General features: G+C 32.4%; 2 protein-coding genes across 2 annotated transcripts; both read left to right on the plus strand.

Moving 5' to 3' along the window:
• Nucleotides 1-8590: 8590 nt before the first annotated feature.
• On the plus strand, nucleotides 8591-14821 carry LOC129311331 (RNA demethylase ALKBH10B). Its single transcript, XM_054953562.1, has 8 exons — nucleotides 8591-9868; nucleotides 10641-10769; nucleotides 11130-11212; nucleotides 11352-11469; nucleotides 12697-12819; nucleotides 12935-13047; nucleotides 13137-13291; nucleotides 13822-14821. Exons 1-8 carry the CDS (start codon nucleotides 9241-9243, stop codon nucleotides 14525-14527), a joined length of 2055 nt encoding a protein of 684 aa, XP_054809537.1. The 5' UTR covers nucleotides 8591-9240; the 3' UTR covers nucleotides 14528-14821.
• A 2738-nt stretch (nucleotides 14822-17559) lies between these two features.
• Nucleotides 17560-21323, plus strand: LOC129311333 (uncharacterized). The gene is given in 6 exon segments (XM_054953564.1): nucleotides 17560-18428; nucleotides 18964-19036; nucleotides 19150-19245; nucleotides 19463-19513; nucleotides 20250-20612; nucleotides 20923-21323. Coding segments are annotated over 6 exon segments (993 nt in total). The 5' UTR covers nucleotides 17560-18345; the 3' UTR covers nucleotides 21250-21323.
• The last annotated feature ends 326 nt before the right edge of the window (nucleotides 21324-21649 follow it).

Here is a 21649-nt window from a genome sequence, read left to right on the forward strand (position 1 = left end):
ACTTGATTCATGTACCATAAAACCATGTTTTAATAAAGACATGCATGCACCTTTAGAAATCTGAAAAGGAAAAAAAATTGAAAAAACTCCTTTGGTGGAATTGATGATCAAACTCAGGTTGATTTTCGAATTTTGACGGAGACCTTGGGAGCTGGAGATGAGGATGGAAGCAGGGTTTTGGGAATGTGAAATCGAATCAAAAAAGTATTTCTTCAAACGCCATCCTGTTATCGTTAAGCGACAAAAATGTCATTTTGTTGCCATGTAACTGAAGATATACAAAACGACTATTATAGAGGATTGCCGTTGACAGCCATTAGCCATTAATTTAATGTCTTCTTATTCCGGTGAGATGTCCCCGGCAAATTACAAGGACTTACCCTCATAGAACAAAGTACAAACATGCCAAAACTTTTGATTCTGTCAGCCTGTTACGCTCGAGATTTTTTAGCCATCTATGTTGACGATGACAAAATTATGGATTTCAAATATATTTTTTAATATTAATACTATATATTTAAAAACATTACGTTACATGTAATGTAGATATGATAGATTGATTATAAATTTAACAGCGTTGACTCATAAATTGTAATCAAATTTGAGCATTTCATTTTCTCTTCCATCAAACTAAACTAGTAAAGCATCCGTTTTTATATTACAGTTTTTATAAATAAATGTTAATATTGTAATAAATAAATGTTAATATTGTAAGAAGATATTTTTGAAAAAATAACTTACGACAAATGTCTTCTACATATCATCCTACACGAGGTGGGGTTTTGCAATTATCGCCATTATTATTAAGTGTGTATATATATATATATTAAAGTAAAGTAAATGATAAAAATTAAATACATACGGTAGAAATGAATACAATTGGAAGTAGATTAACAAAAACTCATAATTATTTACATCAAATTATCAAAAACTTTCATATAAATGACATTAGAATAGAAGTTCTACATATGAAGTGATCATCCTCACCAAGAATTAATATTTTTAAACATTCCCTATTTCAAAGAAGAAAAACAACAACATATAATTGACTATAGGTGAAAATAAGATAAGGTAGATACAAACCAACATGATAAAGGTTGTGACCCTGGCTCTTATTAATGGTCATTGTAAAAAATAGCGTAACAGGAAATGATCTCTGTCTCATGGTAAATGGCAACTTGGAATCCAATGGACACATGGCAATACGTGGTATACATAATTTCATCCTTATAATTAATCCATATATTTCTTGGATCTTAATGACATGTTTTCTAGTTCTGTAACTATAAAATATCAACCATTACATAAGTCTATAGACTTGTCAATATTCTGCATTAAAATAATTGGTGCACCTATTTTCAACCATATTTCATGATTCATGAAGTATAATATTGTAATTGAATTTAAAAATTTTTTATAGTGCCGGTCATCAAGTAAATTCATATTCCCATCATTTTTAACAATACAATCAAAGCTTAAGCATACAACTTCCTCTTTAGGAAGTAGGAATGACATGTACCTAACCACAAACGTACTAATCCTTTTTATTGTATTGATGGCATGAATTGTATGGATCTAAAATATAAAAGCAATTGATAGTATGAATAATAATCCAGAAGAGAACAAATCTAACATACTTAGAGGAGTGAGTTAGACATGAAGGTATGAAATATGATGTCAGCATAACATACTAACTTATAATTGACTAAGGCTGAATTAGAAGGGAAAATTAATAGGTGATTTTTTTAAAATCAAGATAATATATACTTTCTTCATTAAAAAATATAAAACATTTTTAATTGAATCTCACCATCCAATGAAGTAGTTGCTTACTTTCAAACTAATCCTATCTTTTCATATTTACTCCTAGTAAACACTTTACAATAAATACAAAATCATTATCAATAGGGGCATTTTTGAAAAAAAAAAAACAATGATTATACCTTAAAAGATTAAAAATGCCTTATATTTTTAAATATCTAACTCCTTAAAAAAATTTACATTTTTAAACAGATGGAGTATTAAATATTTATTTTTGTGAGTATAAATATATAAGGTATTTGAATTTGAACAAACTTCACGAAGCCTTCTCAACATATTAATATTTTCTAAAATTTAACATCTTAGTATTTTTCATAAATAACAAATGGTAGTTCTAAGCATTTTATCATTAAATAGATTAATGTTTATATTATGAATTTTATAATATATGAAATTTAACATCATGAGATCCCAATTATTAAATACACTAATATCTATACTTTACCATATTTACAATTCTCTTAGATCATGAGTATAGATTGAAATACCTAAATATGGATTCCTTTTTCTAAATATTTAAGCATATATACATTAATTTAAATTTGAATTTCAATATATGTGTGTGGGTGTATGTATACTGAATCACATGAAACTAGATTTTTGGCACATTTTTAGGATAGATGAAAACTTTAAATAAATAGATATTAATTTGAATTCAAATATAATCAAATTTAAATTTTAAATAGGTAAAAAATAATTTTATATACATAAAAAATTTAATGAATCATCTGCATCTAACTCCAAACCTAAATAATATATTTTATATATATGAAAAAATAATAAATTATCTCGAATATAACTCCAAACTTGACGCTGGAGCATAGAGTCATAGAAAAATGTATCTCAAAGTATAAAATTATAGCAAATTTAAAAATGAACACGTCACAGTCTTTCATAGCCTTTAACCTTATTTTTATATATATAATGATGCAATTTTTAAGCGAGTTGATCTGACATTAGCTTTAGAAAGAAAATATTTAAATAAGTTTATATTTGGTGGATTTATCGGAATTTATAAATTTCGCGAGTTGGCATCCATGTAATTTAAAGAAAGTGACCCTGTGCAAGCAATCCTGTGATGTGTGTGAAGCCGTAAAAACTCAGAATCGGTCATCTGGTTGCCAAATGTCTAAACACAAATAAACATGCGAGTTGTTACTTGAACTGGGGATCTCCAAGCTCTGGTTTGGATGCATCTATTCCCTATATATCATATTTATTTCCAAGTATCTCGATTGCTATTTTATTAGCCTTGCTCATTCAACTCATCAACAGGCAAGGGTTAGTTCCTATATTTCTTGTAAAAGCATTTATTCCTATATTTGAAGGAAAGTGTAATTCATGCACAGAGCTTCCTTGTTTGAGTCACTTTACAGTTTACAGGCATGTCTTGTGTTTTCAACCGAGTTTCAACACAAGTGTGATTCATGAATTCAATTTCCCATTTCTGTGTCTCAAATTGGTCCATGTTGCTGGTTTTACAAAGCTCGACGAAAGTAAATGACATGTGTCCAGTTGTTCAAGGACAGTCTCAGGGCTGTAAGGGATATTTCAAGGTATATATCATATATGTGAGAATTATGGGTATTATCTAGAAGGTTTCGCGGAGAAGCTTAACCTTTTTTGCTCTATTAGACCATACCTTGTTGTTTAATTATTTATTTAGACTAGACATCGAAAATCATGTCATGTTACTCATTGTCACATTAACATTATACTTTCTACATGTCAGCTTTCACTTTTCATGTGTTTTTTGCTCCTTTATGGGGGAATTTTTGTGAAAAATGAAAATACATGTTTCTAAGTTTAGTAACTTTGTTGCCAAAAAAAAGGTCTACTTGGTTTGGGATGGGACTGGTCTTAAAAGTTTTTTTTTTTTTTGGGTGGGTTAAGGGAGTTTTTTTATTTCTTCTTTTTAATCAGCCAACAGGGCAAAAGTTTGAACAAACTAAACAACAGAAATAAAATCAGTATGCATGTTACCTCTCGCATCTCGGTCTAGCCACTGCAAGAGATCTCTAGGAAGAGTTTCAAGCACTTTATACTCATAAATCTTGGTTGATGTCAAATTTGCAAGCCAATTTGTGTACATATGATTTTCTTGATATGTCAAGGGAGTATTTTTCATTAGTGATACATTAAGCCAAGATATGCCTAAAAGATGGTTATTGATATTGATAAAAAGTTAAAAACTATAATTCCTTTTATAAAAGTAAGGGAGAATGACGAATTGATTTTAAAAGAATCAATTAATTTAAGTTAGATCTCAAGTACTAAATTTTATGAATTTATAACTCAATCTCAACATTTTGCAATTCTATTATGATAAATTTGTAACTTGTAATTTAAATTTTAACAAGAAAAATAAAGTTTTTATTCTTCAATTATATTAAAATTTAAAAATCAAGTTGTAAATTCATTACAATGGAGTTACAAATATAGAGATTGAATTGTAAAGTCAATAAATTTAACATTTGAGATCTATCTTAAATTAATTAATCCTTTTGAGAGTTATTTATTATTATTCCCAAAAGTAATGTAGGGTAAAGTTGCATGATAGATAAAATAGTAGGGCTGAAGTCAAAATTGGGTCCAAATTTCATGGATAATATGTATATCACGGCATTATTTATGATCATACTCAGTGGCTTTTTACGTTTTTTATTGTTCGCATTAATATATTGATTGACTATAACGCATAAATATACCATTTGCAAGTTTTGCAGAATTTAATTTTACATGTAAGGACATTAATTGCTTTCAGAAAATGAATGTTATTTTAAAATATAACAAAGACCAAACAATATTTAACTATTTAATATTAATATTACTAAGTTACCTTTAGTATTATGGTACGTGTTTAAACGGGAGTATCTCATTTCGTGTATTTTTTTTTTCACGTACAAGAAGTAAATTCACACAAATTTATTTAATTGGTTATTTTACTCAGTCTACTTGCTATTAGGTTGGGAAAATATTCCATGATATTGTAACTGTGGTATTCTATGAATTTAATTCTGATCCGATCCTTTAATTAAAAAAAAAATCCATGATATTAGATTTCTTTTGGCCAACGAATTATTGCGCAAAATGTTTACACATTATATATTATTATTAATTATGAATGCACTTCAAAAACTATAACTCTAATGCATTCTTGAACGCTAATTTAGATCTTAATGAATATGATTATTTTGAATTAGAAGACATAGCACGACTACTCAAAAAACTTATCAGCAGGCACGAAAATTTTAAAGTAATCTCAGTTGTCACTTTTTTTTTTTTTGAACGAGAAAGAGATACATTAATCAAAAGGGATTACATGGGTTGTCGAATGTGATTCGAACTAAACCTCTTATCATCCACTACTTATTGACGGGTATTGACGGTACCCAAAAAGAAATATGGCGAAACCAGCATCATTGTTAGTGGGGGCAAAAATTTTTAATGAAAATAATTTACATGTAATCATATAATTTATGAAAAAATTAAAAAAATGATAAAGTGTAATTATATATTCATTCCAATTTTATCAATAAGTTATTTTTAGTATATTTAATCAAAGTCTACAAAAACCTTAAAATTTATTAACTTGGTTTAAAAATTTAATAAGCTTTCAATTTTATTTTTATTAAACATGCTAACATTTAATAGGGATAAAATGATATAATAAAAAGTCAATGATATATCTTGTAAATAGAAATGAAAAAAATTCTTCTCTTTTAGCGTTAGACATAGGATCACAAGGCGACTATTCATCATAAAAAATATGATAGGCAACATTTGTTATTTTTAAAAGATTTATATACTTATCCTCTTATATATATATAGTAATATACTTATATATAGTCAAATTGTGATTAATGGATCTTAATATATTAACTAAATTAATAATAAGAATTCATGATAGTTTAAATACTTCATAAAAAATTTACATATCTTGATTTAATTAAAAATAATTATATTAGGTATATAAAATTAAGTGTACAAGTTTTATCCATTTTTACTCCAAAGTAAAGTTCACACCTTATTACCCTTGAAGTGCCACATTAACAATCAAATACAACTTCCCATAATTGTATTATATTATATGTAAATAAGTGAAGGGAAGACTGAAAATTATTATTTCTAATAAAATATGTCTTGCAATTTCCTATATAGGCATATTGAAGTGGCAGAACTTGGAGGGGGTCATAGCCCCCTTCAAGGAAGACGTCTGCCACTGATTAAGGACATTTCTAACAATAATTTGGACACAAAATTCCCCACTCTATTAAAAAATTCAAGGGGAATTAGGCCATCTCTCAAACTTTATTTTCAAATTATATCACTTCATCTTGGTATAATAATAATGATAATAATAAATTACATCAATTCATCCTTTTTAAAAAAGTTTGAGCCCTCCACATGCGTCATGTAGCGGCTATAGAGCTCGTTTCAATTTGCAAAACAGATTAAATGAGAAATGTAATATTATTTCCAAATGTATTTAAATTAAATAGGGACAAATAATTGGTAGATCTCCATAGTTTTATTTGTCTCAATCTTTAATTAAGTCTTCATAATTTATTTTATTTTAATCAAATTTATCATAATTTAATCAATTAAATATGTTAATACATGAATGTTAAAATCTTTGAATTTTTAAATTTTATATTTTTATTAAAATATTTTGTATCTTTAGAATTAATTGCATAGTTTATATAAAACTCAAAATTTACATAATGTCATCTAAATAATTTTTCTACATGTAAAATTTTCATAAAAAATTAATCAAAATGTAAAAATTGTATTAAATTAATTTTTTTCTGGAAACAAATATTAAATCAAATTTTCTATAAATTTTAAAATTAGTTTTATTTTAAAAAAATTAATCATTCATTAATAATTTTATCCTTCAAGGATTAATATATTAACTTCATTAAAATATTAGAATTTGATTAAAAAAAATAAACTATAATAAGTTAATTCAAAATTGAGGAAAGTTAAGAATACCAATAGATTTATTTTCCCAATTAAATATACAACTAACCAAGAACTAAAATATTCACTTGTTTTGGGGTTCTAATCGTGAAAGTTAAAAATTATTAACCATTCAAATGAATAAAATATCTCAAAAACATCTAATACTAACAAATGTTCTGTTATGCTGCACTTCAAAAGAACGCATTTTTAATGCCGTTTTTGATTTAGATTTTCAAGGAACATAGCTATTATTTAAAGTTAGAAGATTTAATTTTAATTTAGCAAGAAAATTATAGCAAAAAACTCATAGAATAAAATGTGCATGAGAATTTCGAAGTAGTCATAATAATTATATTTTAATGGGTAAAAATTAGATACATACCCTTGTACACTTGATGTATTTTTATTCAGTTAAATCAAAATAAGTTAATTGTTTAATTTATTCATAACATTGATAATAAGAGTATGTTAAAATAAATATTATACAAATGATCCACTTGTATTTTTATTCATATTATCCACTTTTTTCCTTAATATCTTAGCACACCACAAAAACCATGCAAATAACTCGTTTTCAATTTACTAGATAGATGATGAATTAAGGGATTATTTTGAATTTTATTTGAATTAAATATGAATTATTCAACAATCAAATGGATGCATCTATGGGATATGAATATGATGTAATCTGATGAGAGTTCAGATACCCCCGTTTTTGAAATTATATACATTTATTTTTCATTGATGCACGCCTGCATAATTATTAACATGTATAGTCAACAAATTAGCTCGTTAAAAGAAATTTAAAAATTAATTATTCACAAAATTATAATGCAAACGTTAAATAACCACATACATGAATAAAACATTTACAGACAATTTGCAAATGAACCGATGAACACATTATCAAGCCAAAATATAATGCAAAACTACCATATCATTGCAAATATGAAATAACAGTAAGATAACAGCAACCCTTTCTAGTTTATATCATGAAGCATTGAATCTTTAATTTTTACTCAAACCCCTATCTAGTTAATTACCGCCTAAGGTTTCTTGAAATAAATTTTGGACTCCTCAATTTCGTTATTTCAAATTTCAGCTCGTCATTGATGGTTTTATTGCATCCGTCATTGAATATGATGGTAATTAGGACCCATGAGACAATATGTTCTCGAGTTTTGCAGGCTAAAAGATCATTAATTATTTTTAGTAAATGCATATGAATCATGTTGAAAAACAACGAATACTAAACAAATGTTCTATTCTAACGCACTCGATAACTATTTTAAAACATCTTGAACGCTATTTTAGGTCTAAATAACCATTACTCTTTTAAATTAGGAGCTCTAATCTCAATTTATCATAAAAAAACCACGCATAATTTTTTTTAAGTAATCTTAGCCGTTTGTTTCGTCAATTTCATCATGCCACCCTTCTTGATAAACGACTCAGATCCTTTAGCCCTTCCACAATTCACATACATCATGCCCCAACTTGTTTCCGATTCGTCCCTTTGCTAGATCTGATAAAGAACTTGTTCTCAATTTATGGGATGGATAAATTAAGAAATTTAATATTTCTCTTTAAATTTATTTGAATTGCATTACAATAACTAATTCATGAATTTCTCTCTGGTTTATGGTTAGTCCATATTTTGGGTTACAAATTAATTAAAGTGGATTAAGCGACACCACGGGTATAGATTATTTTTGAAAAAAAAAAATTAGTGAAATGACTAGAATGACCTTAGTTTCAAGGATATTCTTCACTGATCCGATCCGCATACTGATCCCGGTAGAGAAGAGAACGGCAAATAAGAGAGCGGGGGCAAGGGAAGATGAGGGAAGAGAGAGAGAAAGATGGAGTTTAGAGCCACCATTTAAGACCATACACATGCGTGCTGAATAAGCCATTCCCCTAATTCTCCTTCAATTCTCATCATACACACCCACGCACAAGTTTCCTCCTTAACCCTAGATCTTACATTCTTACCCTTGAAGCTCCTTCCTTCGCGTCACTCTAACTCAACAATCTCCTACTCACGAAAGAACTCTATTGCTCCTGTAATCCCGTTCTTCGAACCCCATTGTCAGATCTGAATAATTTAGGAGCATCTCAATTTCTCTACTTTTCCGCACCTCCAGCTTGGCTCTTAACCCAGTTCAGCAATCTTGGCTGATCGGTCTGGTTAATTTAACATTAAAACCGCATATCTTTTCCAGTTGTCAAGTTTTATCCGTCCGAATTTGGCACTTATTTGTTCTTGGACAGACGTAATTCTGAAGAATTTTGCTGCTTTCAAGTTTAATTGTTCTGAATTTTGTGTTTAGTTCTCACGGATTCACTTGAATTGTTCTAAATTTAGAATATAAACGTTCTTACTTTGCACAGATCTACTTGTTTTGGGTATGCTTTATACGTGGTTGTAGTGGTTTCTTGGTAGTGAGACTCATGGCAATGCCATCGGGAAATGTGGTAATTCCGGACAAAATGCAGTTTCCAAGCGGTGGCGGTGGTGGGGCTGGCGGTGGAGGCAGTGAAATTCACCAGCATCCCTACCGCCAACAATGGTTTGTCGATGAGCGGGATGGATTTATCAATTGGCTGCGCAGCGAATTCGCTGCTGCAAATGCAATTATAGACTCTCTTTGTCACCATTTACGGGCAATTGGTGACCCGGGTGAGTATGACACGGTCATTGGGACCATTCAGCAAAGGCGGTGCAATTGGAATCAGGTGCTTCTTATGCAGCAATACTTTTCAGTGACGGAAGTGGTATATGCACTTCAGCAAGTAGCGTGGAGGAGGCAGCAGAGATATCCGGATCCAGTGAAAGTGGTTACAAAGGAATATAAGAAATCTGGTTCTGGTTATCATAAGCAACAAGGGCAGAGGTTCGAGGTAGCAAAGGAAGGGCATAATTCCAATGTGGAATCTTTCAGTCACGAAGGCAATTCTCTAGTTACTGAAGGCTCTGACAAAGGGGCTCCACTAACTGAGAAACACGAAGAACATAAATCAGGTGGCAAGTCTGGAAAGATGGATAATAAGAGTTTCGCGTCTTCTGAGGAAAAAAAAGGTAATTGATGGGGTTTTAGCACAACGCGAATCTTTGATCTGGCTGTATATTTCAGCCTATTGAGATGATGATTACATATTTGTGACTGTACCACGGAATCTGGCTTGCTTGAAATGTGATTTATGATGCAGACATAATGGATTGAGCTTTGATACACTCAGAATTATTAGCTTGATGTGATAGTACGGAAAATAGTTGAATTGGACTTGTATTTCTATTGAATATCGGTATCATATTTTTGAGTGCAACATTGTGGTTTTAGATAGTCCTTCTTCAATTCACTTTCTCTTCTTTTGTCCTTTTTGCCTTTGGTCTTTCGGATGTTAATCTGCTTGATGTAATGGGTATACCAATAATGATAGCTGAACTTGATGGCTACTTTTGTGGATCGTGTATTGGAGATTATCTGATCATTTTACGCCTCTGTAAAATTGTAACTAAATATCAGGTACTGATGTGGACTGGATTACAGAGGAAAGTGAAGAATATCATATAGTAGATATTAGAGGAAATAGGAGGTGAAGAAAGTCTAGTAATATGTGATTATATAGGATTTTATGCTAAAATAAAAGGCAATTAATGGACGATCTCCTGCTTGTTTCCTATGAAGCACTTGGATTCACTGTCCTCCCTTTTTGACTTGATAGAAATAGTATCACATTTAGTAGCTACTTACCCGACCATGTGAATACATTTTACACTGAGATTAATGTTGCACACTTTGTGTTTCACTGCGGGAATGCTGACTATTTTGCACATGTTGTTTTAGCAGATGCTAATGCTATAACAAAGCTTCAAAACGATGGAAGCTTGAAAAGCTCAGGGCATTCCATAGGATCTCTGACTAACTCGGAATCTGAAGCTGTGGTTGTAAATGATGGAATTATATCAGATTCTAAAGGTTGCTTTACTTCTGACTATGATTAAAGTGAAAATATCTTGTCAATTTGCTACAGTTAAAGGAAAGAAAGCCCAGCCATGCTAATTGTGTGCATGAGTTTTATAAGCTGCACATTAAACGCAGCTCTGCTCCCTGCTTCCTTCTATTTGCCTCATGCGTAGGGTGTAGCTGCAAATTTTCATAATGGACAAAAAATTTATACACTTTCTTTCTCAACCATACACAGAGTCTCATAGTCTTGTAGGATCATAGTCAGTTTATGTACTCTCTAGATTTTAGCATATAGGTTCTTTTAAAGGGCATTTTTAACACAAACACACAAATGTTTCTTTTTAACTTAAATGTTCATTCTGTTTTCAGAGGATGACTTGCATTTTTCGCAAAATCATCACCAGAACCAAGCAAAGACTTTTGTCGGCAGTGAGATGTTTGATGGGAAGATGGTATTTCTCTTTTAAATGTTTCCTTGTTTTTCTTTATGTCATTTTCTTTTTATATTTTTTTATACGAATGAATTTTCTTGTATTTATTCTTCAACTTTTTATGTTTGACTTGTAAGGTGCACATATTTTTCATTTGTAGGTGAATGTGGTTGATGGACTGAAATTATATGAAGATTTGTGCGATGGCAATGAAGTTTCAAAACTTGTTTCGCTGGTAAATGAACTGAGGGCTGCTGGAAAAAGAGGACAATATCAGGGTAAGTGTTTTCTGTTCAAAGGTATTTGTGAATGTTTTATGTTCTTACGATTTGTGTCCTGTAGTGTGCATTGTGATGTGATATATTATCAAAGGGCCCCAATATCTTAGGCATTAGGGTGCTATTCAGAAGGCTATCTTAGACGACCATTTTGAATTTTCCCCCTCTTCAGGTAAAACAAAAATTTATGCAGATGACAAATTGCAAAACGGGTTGATAAGGAACTCCCAGAGAAATAAGATTAGGAAGTAATATAGATAGAAAAATGTACGTTAAAGGATCTTTAATTATTCTGATCTGGAAGTTTCACTGGGTGTGGAAATGCATGGGCCTTTGCTTAAAAGCTCAAGCTCTTGAGTTGAAGTAGTTTTTACATGGTATTAGAGTCTAATTGAATTTTCAGCACAATGCATAATATACTTGTGCTTTCTATGCACTTTAATTCCAAGGAGATTTTGTTTGAGGGGGTATGTTAAAGATTATAATAAACATTTCCACAATTATCATGTTAAAATATGCATTTAAAGTAGTGCCACTGAATGGCCTGGCGTAATAGGTGCTGAGGTGAGGTGTTAAATAGGTCTCGTCAGTGAGGTGCCAAAAGGTGAGCACCTTTGGTGCCATTTCGCTTGTTAAAGGGCATGTGCCTTAGGCCCTTACTCATGTGAACTGATCAGCTTACAAAACCAAGTTAAGAAACTATAAAGGCAACCTGAAAAATTCAACCCAACCTTTTATAGCAAGTGAATAGGGTAAAATGACGAATCTCACTTTAAAATATTATTGAGGCTATGCAATTTCTAGGATTCTCTGAGCGTTCGCAAGAAACAGATTGTTAGGGATCACCTTAGCACCAACTTCCTCTGACAATGTTAAAGGTTTTTTTTTTAATATATTTATTTATTTTTGATGAATTAAAGTTTATCAGAAGGTCCTTGAGGATGCATCAGAATGCATAGAGATTTGACATGATTTGTTGTGTAAAGCCAAAATGATGGTGTGATAGAGAGCGGACTTACAGCATCAACCTGCTGATACTTGCATACTGCTTCCAAACATAAGCGAAATAGAACCTTCTTAAACATATATGTTGATGTTCTATCTTGTTATATATTACAGCTTCCTACTAGGAAATTATCTTTTATTCTGTTGTCAGCATTTTATGGATTATACATGAATTAAGCTTTTGATTCATTACATCAGTTACTAGCTCCGATTTATAAGCAGGAACACAGACATATGTGGTTTCAAAAAGGCCTATGAAAGGTCATGGAAGGGAGATGATTCAGTTGGGTGCCCCTATTGCTGATGCACCACCTGACGGGGAAAATCTTACAGGAGCCTCCAAAGGCAAGTTAACTGATGTGATTTTCTTTCAAAGCTGAACGAGGCTATAATTTATAATTGTGTGATGTTCCATTGTTATAATAATCATTGATGAAGCTTCAACAATTGAATTTGGCAGATAAAAAAGTAGAATCTATCCCTGCCTTGTTTCAAGATATTATTGAACGCTTGGTAGCCTCACAAATTATGACTGTGAAGCCTGATGCTTGTATTGTGGATTTTTACAATGAGGTTGATTCCCCCCCCCTTTTGGGTTTTGTTTCTCATGAAGTTTTTATATGGAATATGCTAAAGCCACATGGCATGGTGATTGTCTGTAGGGTGATCACTCGCAGCCTTACAATTGGCCACCTTGGTTTGGAAGACCTGTTTACATGCTTTTCCTGACAGAATGTGACATGACATTTGGGAGAGTTATTGTCTCGGATCATCCCGGAGATTATAGAGGCGCTTTCAAGCTTTCTCTTGTACCTGGGTAATGTTTGACAATCTTGTCGGTTTTTTTATTGCTAGTTCATGGTTTGATCTAGTTGAGTTCATAGTGACAAAGTAGATGTATTCAGATGAAAGTTACCTGCAGTGGGATGCACCCAGTTCTTGGGAAACACTGTCTTGGAGATTTGTTTTCTAAGGATATATACTTCTCTCTTCTGTTATCAAGTTTTGTGATGGAAAATAATTCATACATAAACTCCATACTTCGGCATTCACTTGAGAGTTTTCAAGTGATCATGAGGTTTCTTGCTATCCTGAGTTGTGATAGTCATTATTGCGCTGTCAGAGTTCTCAAGTGATCATGAGGTTTCTTTCAGTTGTTCCTTATTTGAGTGAGTAACTACAAATACATTGCTTACGGCTATTGTGGTTGGAAACCCCTCTCAGGCATGCTAGTAATTCATTATCGGCTGCAAGCTGTGACATATTTTCCTTTAATTTGAGATTCATCTTTTACGATCTTGATTATATGTTGGATAACTGATGTAATTCTTCTTTTGGCAACTACAGGTCCCTTCTGGCAATGCAAGGAAAATCTGCTGATTTTGCTCGACATGCCCTTTCTTCTATTCGCAAACAACGCATTCTTGTTACTTTCAACAAGTCCCAACCAAAAAAGTCATTGCCTGGTGATGCTCAGCGTCTTGCTTCACCTGCAGCATCCTCTCATTGGGGTCCACCACCCAGCAGATCTCCCAATCACATACGTCATCACTTAGGCCCCAAGCATTATGTGCCAGCTCCAACAACAGGAGTGTTGCCGGCCCCGCCCATTCGCGCCCAAATTCCACCTCCAAATGGCATACAGCCATTGTTTGTGCCTGCTCCAGTTGCACCTCCCATGCCATTTCCTGCACCGGTTCCTATCCCACCAGGTTCTACTGGATGGACAGCAGCTCCTCCAAGGCATCCTCCTCCCCGAATTCCTGTTCCTGGCACTGGAGTCTTCCTTCCTCCACCAGGCTCAGGCAACTCCTCTCAAGCATTATCGGCTACCTTGACTGAGATGAACTCTAGTGTAGAGAACACAACCCTACCAGAAAAGGAAAATGGGAAGTCTAATCATAACAGTGCGAGTGCTTCCCCAACAGCAGCAGTGGATGGACAGATGCAAAGGCAAGAATGCGATGAAAATGGAACCTTGGGTGAAACTGAAGGTGAGCAAGCTGTTGAGAAAGAGCATGAAAGCAACGACAAAGTTGTGGTAAGCCATTAGTCTGGACCCGGTTAGAGGTAAACCCTTTTGGGGGGGGGGATAGGAAGGAAAAGCTTATCGAAGGAAAGGGGTAGGCTGCGAACTTACTATGAGTTTAAAGCAAATGTAAAGAGCGGCAACATTCAAGGTATCATCCACACGGCAGAGAGAACAAGGAAGGAGGTAGAACATTTTGGTTCTCTTCAAAATCCTTGTATGCTCCCGTGCTTTTTTTGTTGTCTTGTTATATCATGTCTTTAACAGCAAGGGAAACCCCATTCTTAATTCTGATTTTGACTTTTTTACGTTTAAAAATTTCTCAAACCATTTTGCATTTTATTTCCAGTACATTGTCTTCGACCTATAGGTATTTGTAGCTTCACTTTATTTATTTATTTATTTTTTGAAGATTTGTAGCTTCAGTCTATTATTGCAACAAAGTGCAGTTTCAGGACCATTTTTTGGACGGCCTTATCCTGGAATGTCGATCTTTTTTAATCGTTAGATGTGCTTTAAGATTTTCTCTAGTGACTTAATTGGTTTAATAGAGAATTCCAAAGGCCATCAAATGGTCGAAAAGTTTTTGATGGGCAGATCTAATTAAAGAATTACCCAAATGTGGATGGAGAATCTATGCATCTTGGGAAGTCATTGAGCCGAAATGAGCCAATCAGCTTCTTGAAGACTTGAACTGGGTTCTTCGTGCTTGGGAAATCTAAAATTTGCAACAAATGCCTCTCAGTGCCCTGCACTCTGGTTACCTCTTCCTCCCCTACTTGCTGAATCTTTGTTGGAAAGAAAATTGGTCTCATGTCAATGTTCACTGCAATTTAAAAAAAAGCAATTAAGCTGGTACAAAGTGAATGCTGTCATAATCAACCTCTCTAAGACATAATCAAAGATATTCCTATGCATAATTAGCCAGTTTTCATCAATTATATTTTCAGAGAAGCTGATCAATATGTGGATTAGTTTATGCATCAGGCAAATAAAGATAGTTTCGATATTAAAATTTGATTTGTTTGTAATCGCATGACTCTAGTCTCTAACCGTGCCCTTTTTTATCGAAAGAAAAGGTGAATTTTATTTAAGTCTCTTGTTTATTGGAATTAGGTCCCTTTTAGTTGGTTGGGAATTTGATGTCATTCTCCCTAAAAATAAGCAGCAGAAAAAAAAAAAAACTTTATATTTTGTTTTTATACCATTAGCTCAAACTTTATACTTTATTCATTAAAAAATGTAAGACATTTTTAATTGAATTTTATCTCTCAATAAAGTAGTCATCTATTTTTTCACTAACCTTATTTTTTTATATTTACCTTTATTAAATACCTTCAATAAATATAAAGTTATTTATCAATATGGACACTTTTAAAAAATATAATTATGCTTCGAAAGATTAAAAATATCTTATATTTTTAAATATTTAATTATTTAAAAAATATTTTATATTTTTTAATGGAGGGAGTATGAAGTATCAAAAAATAGGATTTTCCTAATACCTTAGTTATATTATATAACTTGATAATGCCATTTCTTGGGGGACAAAAAAAGAACTCAAGTCTAAGATATAAGTTGTCAGACTATTTGTGCAAAAATTTTGTAGTCCCAGAAAACAAATTTTGAATTTAATTTCTTGCATTATTATTGTTTCTTATTTTTTAAATAAATATTTCTTAATTTAACCTCTCATTAAATTATCTCTTTAACATGATTTTTAGTTCTAAACTAAGTAATAAACACTTATGCATGGGATGATTCAAAAAATCAACCCTTAAAAATGCACGATATTTTTTGTACTGAAAAATATATATATGTGTGTGTGTGTGTGTGTGTTTGCGGCATTAAAAAATTATTGAACGTTTTATTTTTTTTTTTTTTTAAACGGGGGCGTTTCTTTATTCTTTCTTTTGGGCCTGGGTGTTTCTGTTTCACTTTCCCAATGTTGATGACGTTGTTTTTTGGAAGTATGACATTTAAGACCTTCTAATAATATTATTTACAGATGAGAATATTAATTTTTTTAAAATATCATATTTTTTATTGGAATAAATTTCATTCCATTGAATTTTTCATTAGTCATCTTTTGTATAAGATTTATCTTCTAAATTTTCAGAATTCATATTTAGCATTTTAAATATTTATTTTTTCCAATTTTTCCACAGTCATTTTAAATATTTTCAATACTTATATTTCATGTTTTCTATACTAAAAATATTTATTTTAATTTTTTTCAATATTAAAAGAGGATTGAATATATCTAAGTTAACAACATTTAATTCTAACATAGAATGATGATTTTTTTCCTTCTAAAATTTCATAATTCAGAAGTCTTTTATTATTATTAATATTTTAAAAGTTCTATATCTTTTGTTTGGGCAACAGCCCGACACCAAATTTTATGACACTTCACGGCAAAAAGCCATAAACTCCGAGAAGCATTTCACCGCCGCCAAAAAGGAAAAAGAAGAGAAGGGCCTGTTTGGATATTCCCATAGGATTAATTACGGGCCCAAAGGGTTTTTGTTCTTTTTTTAGTTATCTAAACATTCCTCAATTAATCAATGGGCACTTGCTAGAAGGGCTACTATCAGTATTATTTAAGGTAAGGGTTTGAATAGTAAAAAATGACAGATGCAATAATTAATATAATTTTAAAGAGATTGTTCCATCAATACTTTATTATTATCGTAACATCTCTTCAACGGGTGAGCCAGATTAACGTAGGGCGGGTAATAAACTAGGAGCATGGTTTATATCAATGTTTTTTTTTTTTTTTCAAATTTCATTTGGTTCCTAAAATTTCCAAAAACAGACCCGAAGAAGAATAAGAATAGCTAAGCAGGATCAACTAGCTGAGCGGCGAGACTGGCTTGTTCGCTAGTGTGAACTTTAATGGCAGACCTTGAACACCCGCGTCTGATCATCTCCAATTTTCTCTCCGTTGATGAATGCAAGGTCTGTCTCCTTAAATATCTGCCCTTCACCATTTTCATCCTTCTAATTACCTTTTCTTCTCCTGTTGATTTTGTGGGTGGTTTTGATCTCTCTAGGAGCTGGAATTCATCCACAAGAGTTGCAGCACTGTGGGCTATAGACCAAATGTTTTCTCAACTACTCTCTCCCATCTAATTGCCACCAATTCGTCTCACTTGATCATGCCTTTCATACCTATTCGAGGTATTTTTTTCATTAGATATCGTTGATCCTCCCATTACCCCCCCTTTTTTTAAGTTCTCGATTGTCCTTCCCCTCCCTCTCTTTCTGGGTTCTTACTATTGTATATGGAGCTCTCCATTATGGTGACTGCTGTTTCGTTTTTCTCCTGCACTTGAGAAATTCGTGAAGATAAACTATATATATATATATATATATATATGTAGCAGCTTGTAGCCAAGAGCTGGTGATAAAATATGCTTGCTTTTATTAATTAGCCGTCTATTGAAGATGATAAATTTGATTTTCACCTATGATGCTATTTGACTGTGCTAATAAGTAGAATCTTTACTTAGCCAAGGGTGATAAGTATGTAGATATGAACAAACAACTTCCCAGTTTCTATGTCTGTTTATATTTGACAGCCTGGCATCTGACTGTTACAAGCCAAACAATAAAATATGATACATTTTTCTTTTTGCTTTTGTAATCCATCGCTGTTCGTAGCATAGCTATGTTTCTTAGCCATTAAAAGCAGAAGTATAGATTAAAACTCCAAAAGATTTCACAATCCAGAATTTAGTTGTTGTCCTTGTAATTTTTTGCAAGAAATGTATGTTTCCTGATTGTTCTGAGTCTATATAATGCTTTTTTAGTCTGATTTATTTATTCATTTGAATTTTATGACAGAAAGGTTGAAAGATAAGTTAGAGGAGTTTTTTGGATGCGAATATGAACTCTTTATTGAATTCACAGGTTTAATCAGGTTAGTTAGCTTGCTAAAATAGCATGAATTAGCTAGCAAGCTAGTAAAGTGATTTTTTTTTGGAGGATTGCCTGTTTTATTGTGTCATTTTTTATATTTCTTGCAACATTTTTCTTAATGCATACCTTGTTGGAGCAGTTTCTCACGTGTCATAATTGAAGTAATATATTCTTTTTATTTATTTATTTTTCAGTAGAAAAAAATAGTAACATCTTTCCACTGATTGATCACAGTTGAGAAGAGAAAAGGTAGCAATTAGTTGTGAATCTATTGACTTTGTTCTGACCACTTCACAACTTATGTGGCAGAACATGGCATTTTTGATATCTAATATTATGCTGACTAGATTACGAACAATGGAAAGCTCAAGCAGTCAAGCTTGGTTTTATTGCAATGCATGTTTACACTATTTTAACTCCAAGTTGGAGTAGTGATTAATGGTTCCAATTTTCCAATGCAATATGAGCTGCTTGTAAAATGTTGTTCTTTGATCATGTCAGTTAATTTGTCTGATAATACTATATAAATGAACCAGCTGGACCAAAGGATCAAGTATTGGTTGGCATAGTGATGATAACAGGCCCTACCTCAAACAACGTGACTATGCAGTGAGTGTGCAGCAAGTTGTCCAATTTAGTTCACTTTTGAAGTGAATTCTATTTGTCCAATTCGCTCTGACTGATGACTGACAGCTGTTTGTCTGTTGACAATGCCTTGAAAGGCAGTATGCTATTTAAATAGTTATGGGACAGATTTCAGTGGTGGACTCTTTCATTTCCAGGATGGCCAACCAACATCAATTATGCCCATGGCTGGAGTGGGTGAAATCCTTCTGTATTTTCTTATGAAATTTTATTTGATTCTCACTTTTAATTTTCTCAATAGCTACATAAATTCATGATTGAATAAACTGTCGATCATGTCTTAATTTTATAATTCAAATAATAAACAATATCTAAGTCTTTCTGTTATTTGATTTAATTCGACCAGAGAAAGATGAATTTTCTAACCTTTTTCCCCCCTTTTGTTCTTAGGATGTTGCCATGTACACAGCTGATCATCGCAACATTCATTCTGTTGATGAGGTAGAGGACAGTAACTCCCTTCTTATGAACCTACTCACCAATATATGTAATTAGCTTTGTTACTTCCCATATTACTTTTTAATAAGGTCCAGATCTCCCTGGCTCTCCTGCCCCCTCAAGGGAAAATGTAAGAGAAATAAAAGGAAACAGAATGAAAAGAACAGCACATATTTTCTTGTGGAGGAGGGTCCCACATGATTCGACTTGTACAATTTCACCAATTACTTGCTTCCCGAGATTTCAATTAATAGTTCATCATGATCAATGTATTCCCAACACCTTGTTTTTCCCAACAAGAAGAGTGATTATATGTATGCTTTAAGCACATAATTTTCAATTAATTGTTGCGAAGTTCAATTATTATTATGATACATGTTGGCACTTATTTTCTCCAGTCATTTTAATACTTTCCTAGAGCTTTAATCCGTGTTTACCCTGAATTTGGTCCTTTATATAAATGGAATGTTCAGAATGGCATCATCTATGTCCGTCGAGTTTCACAATCTTACATTCTGAGGCATTTCTTGTTATATGCAAAAGGGTGACAAACTTTGATTTGATGGTTTCAAAATCATGCTGATTGAATATAAGATCATAGAACTTTAAAAAATTAACGAGTTGTTATTTTGAAATCTTGATTCTCAGGTTTACATGGTACTAGTGATCAACTTTGCATATAGAATATATAAATGTGCATCTTAATCAATGTCTTCTGATCTGAACTTGTCTTTGATAGATCATTGATGGAGAAAGGCTCACGCTCACTTTATGGTTCAGTCGTGATGGTTCTCATGATGAGGATGCAAAGCTTATTTCTCTTCTTTCACAGGACCTATAACATGACAAAATGGGTGATTCCAGCCTACCCTTGCCCGCATCCAGTAATATGTACTGGTTTTCAGTCGAACAAGCTTCCAATAAACAGTTGGGTTTCAATATATGTTGGGCACGACTGCAAGTTCTTGGATATGACATATGCCTTTCACAAGATGTTGACTGTGATTCTGATGTCTCAGAATTATTGATCAAGCCAGTACGATTAGTGAGGGGAAGTGAGATGTTAGAGCGGGAATTTGTCAATATCTTGCACGTGCTTCAGGTACTTGATCGGGTATATTTTCACATGTTTATTGATATAGACTGAAAAATATATAACAAATCGACAGAAGTGACCATGAATGTGGTCTTCTTCCCCACTTACCAAAATAGGATATATATATATATTGTACAAAAAAAAAACGGATATATATTTTTTATCGCACTACTAGTTCTCATACAGTACTGGGCAAAACTATTAGTTTGCCAAGATGGAGAATCCCTCCTGTTGAGTGATAAGTTTTCTCATTTTTTGCTGAGAAAATAGTAAGAGGGGTTAGAAGGACTCTGATCTCTGTTCCTCTGCTGAACAGGTTGTACATTTCTATCGTTGGAAAGCATCCACCTCGCAAACTAGAGAAGTAACTATAGACAAGAAGATAACTAAGCTGTCAGAAATGCAAAAGCAGAAAATCAATGGCCTTAACTCTCTAGTTCTAATCGATCCTGAATTGGTTGCAAGGGTTTTCTGTCGCATTCCTTCCAAAGAGAGTGTATGCATTCACTTCGACTGGAAAGAAATTGTGGCTGCAGTTAACGAATGGGAGGATTATACCTCGACCTTAATCAAACAAATTCATTTTGACTTGCCTTTCTGGAGAACTCACCAATCCATGTATAACGTGCAAGTGGGTGAATAGCGTTCATGATTTTGTTTTAATGAATGATGTTAGATGTAGAATGCTAATGCTAACTATCTGAACTGGATGCGTAATTTATCTGTTTCTTTTATATATATATATATATATTTTTTTTATTTTAGGGTGACAATGCTAGACTTAGAGTTGATGAAAACTGAACACAGAATAAAGGTGAAATTATATAGTGAGCAGTCTACTGGCTGAATAACAGGGAAATTTGCTTCACTTGATGAGTGTCCTTTGATTCATCAAATTTTGATTTTAGTTGTCGGTCTTTTTAGCGTGGAAAATTCATAGCAGTCTCTGGTAAAAGCTAGTGACAGAGTCCTAGTCACCCGCACAAACCAACATTTAGGCACACAAAACGCAAACAATCTTTTGAAGACGAGACAAAATTCCT

This window comes from Prosopis cineraria, unplaced genomic scaffold (genome assembly GCF_029017545.1).
Source record: "Prosopis cineraria cultivar Desert tree isolate PC_DT_omini unplaced genomic scaffold, ASM2901754v1 PC5, whole genome shotgun sequence".
NCBI lineage: Eukaryota > Viridiplantae > Streptophyta > Magnoliopsida > Fabales > Fabaceae > Prosopis > Prosopis cineraria.

Bases quoted from the DNA above. Each gene is read 5' to 3' on its own strand.
- LOC129311331 (XM_054953562.1), top strand. From the start codon at position 9,241: ATGGCAATGCCATCGGGAAATGTGGTAATTCCGGACAAAATGCAGTTT. The intron at 9,869-10,640 runs GTAATTGATGGG...TTGTTTTAGCAG, and splicing joins GTCTTCTGAGGAAAAAAAAG to ATGCTAATGCTATAACAAAG. The intron at 13,048-13,136 runs GTTGATTCCCCC...GATTGTCTGTAG, and splicing joins TTGTGGATTTTTACAATGAG to GGTGATCACTCGCAGCCTTA.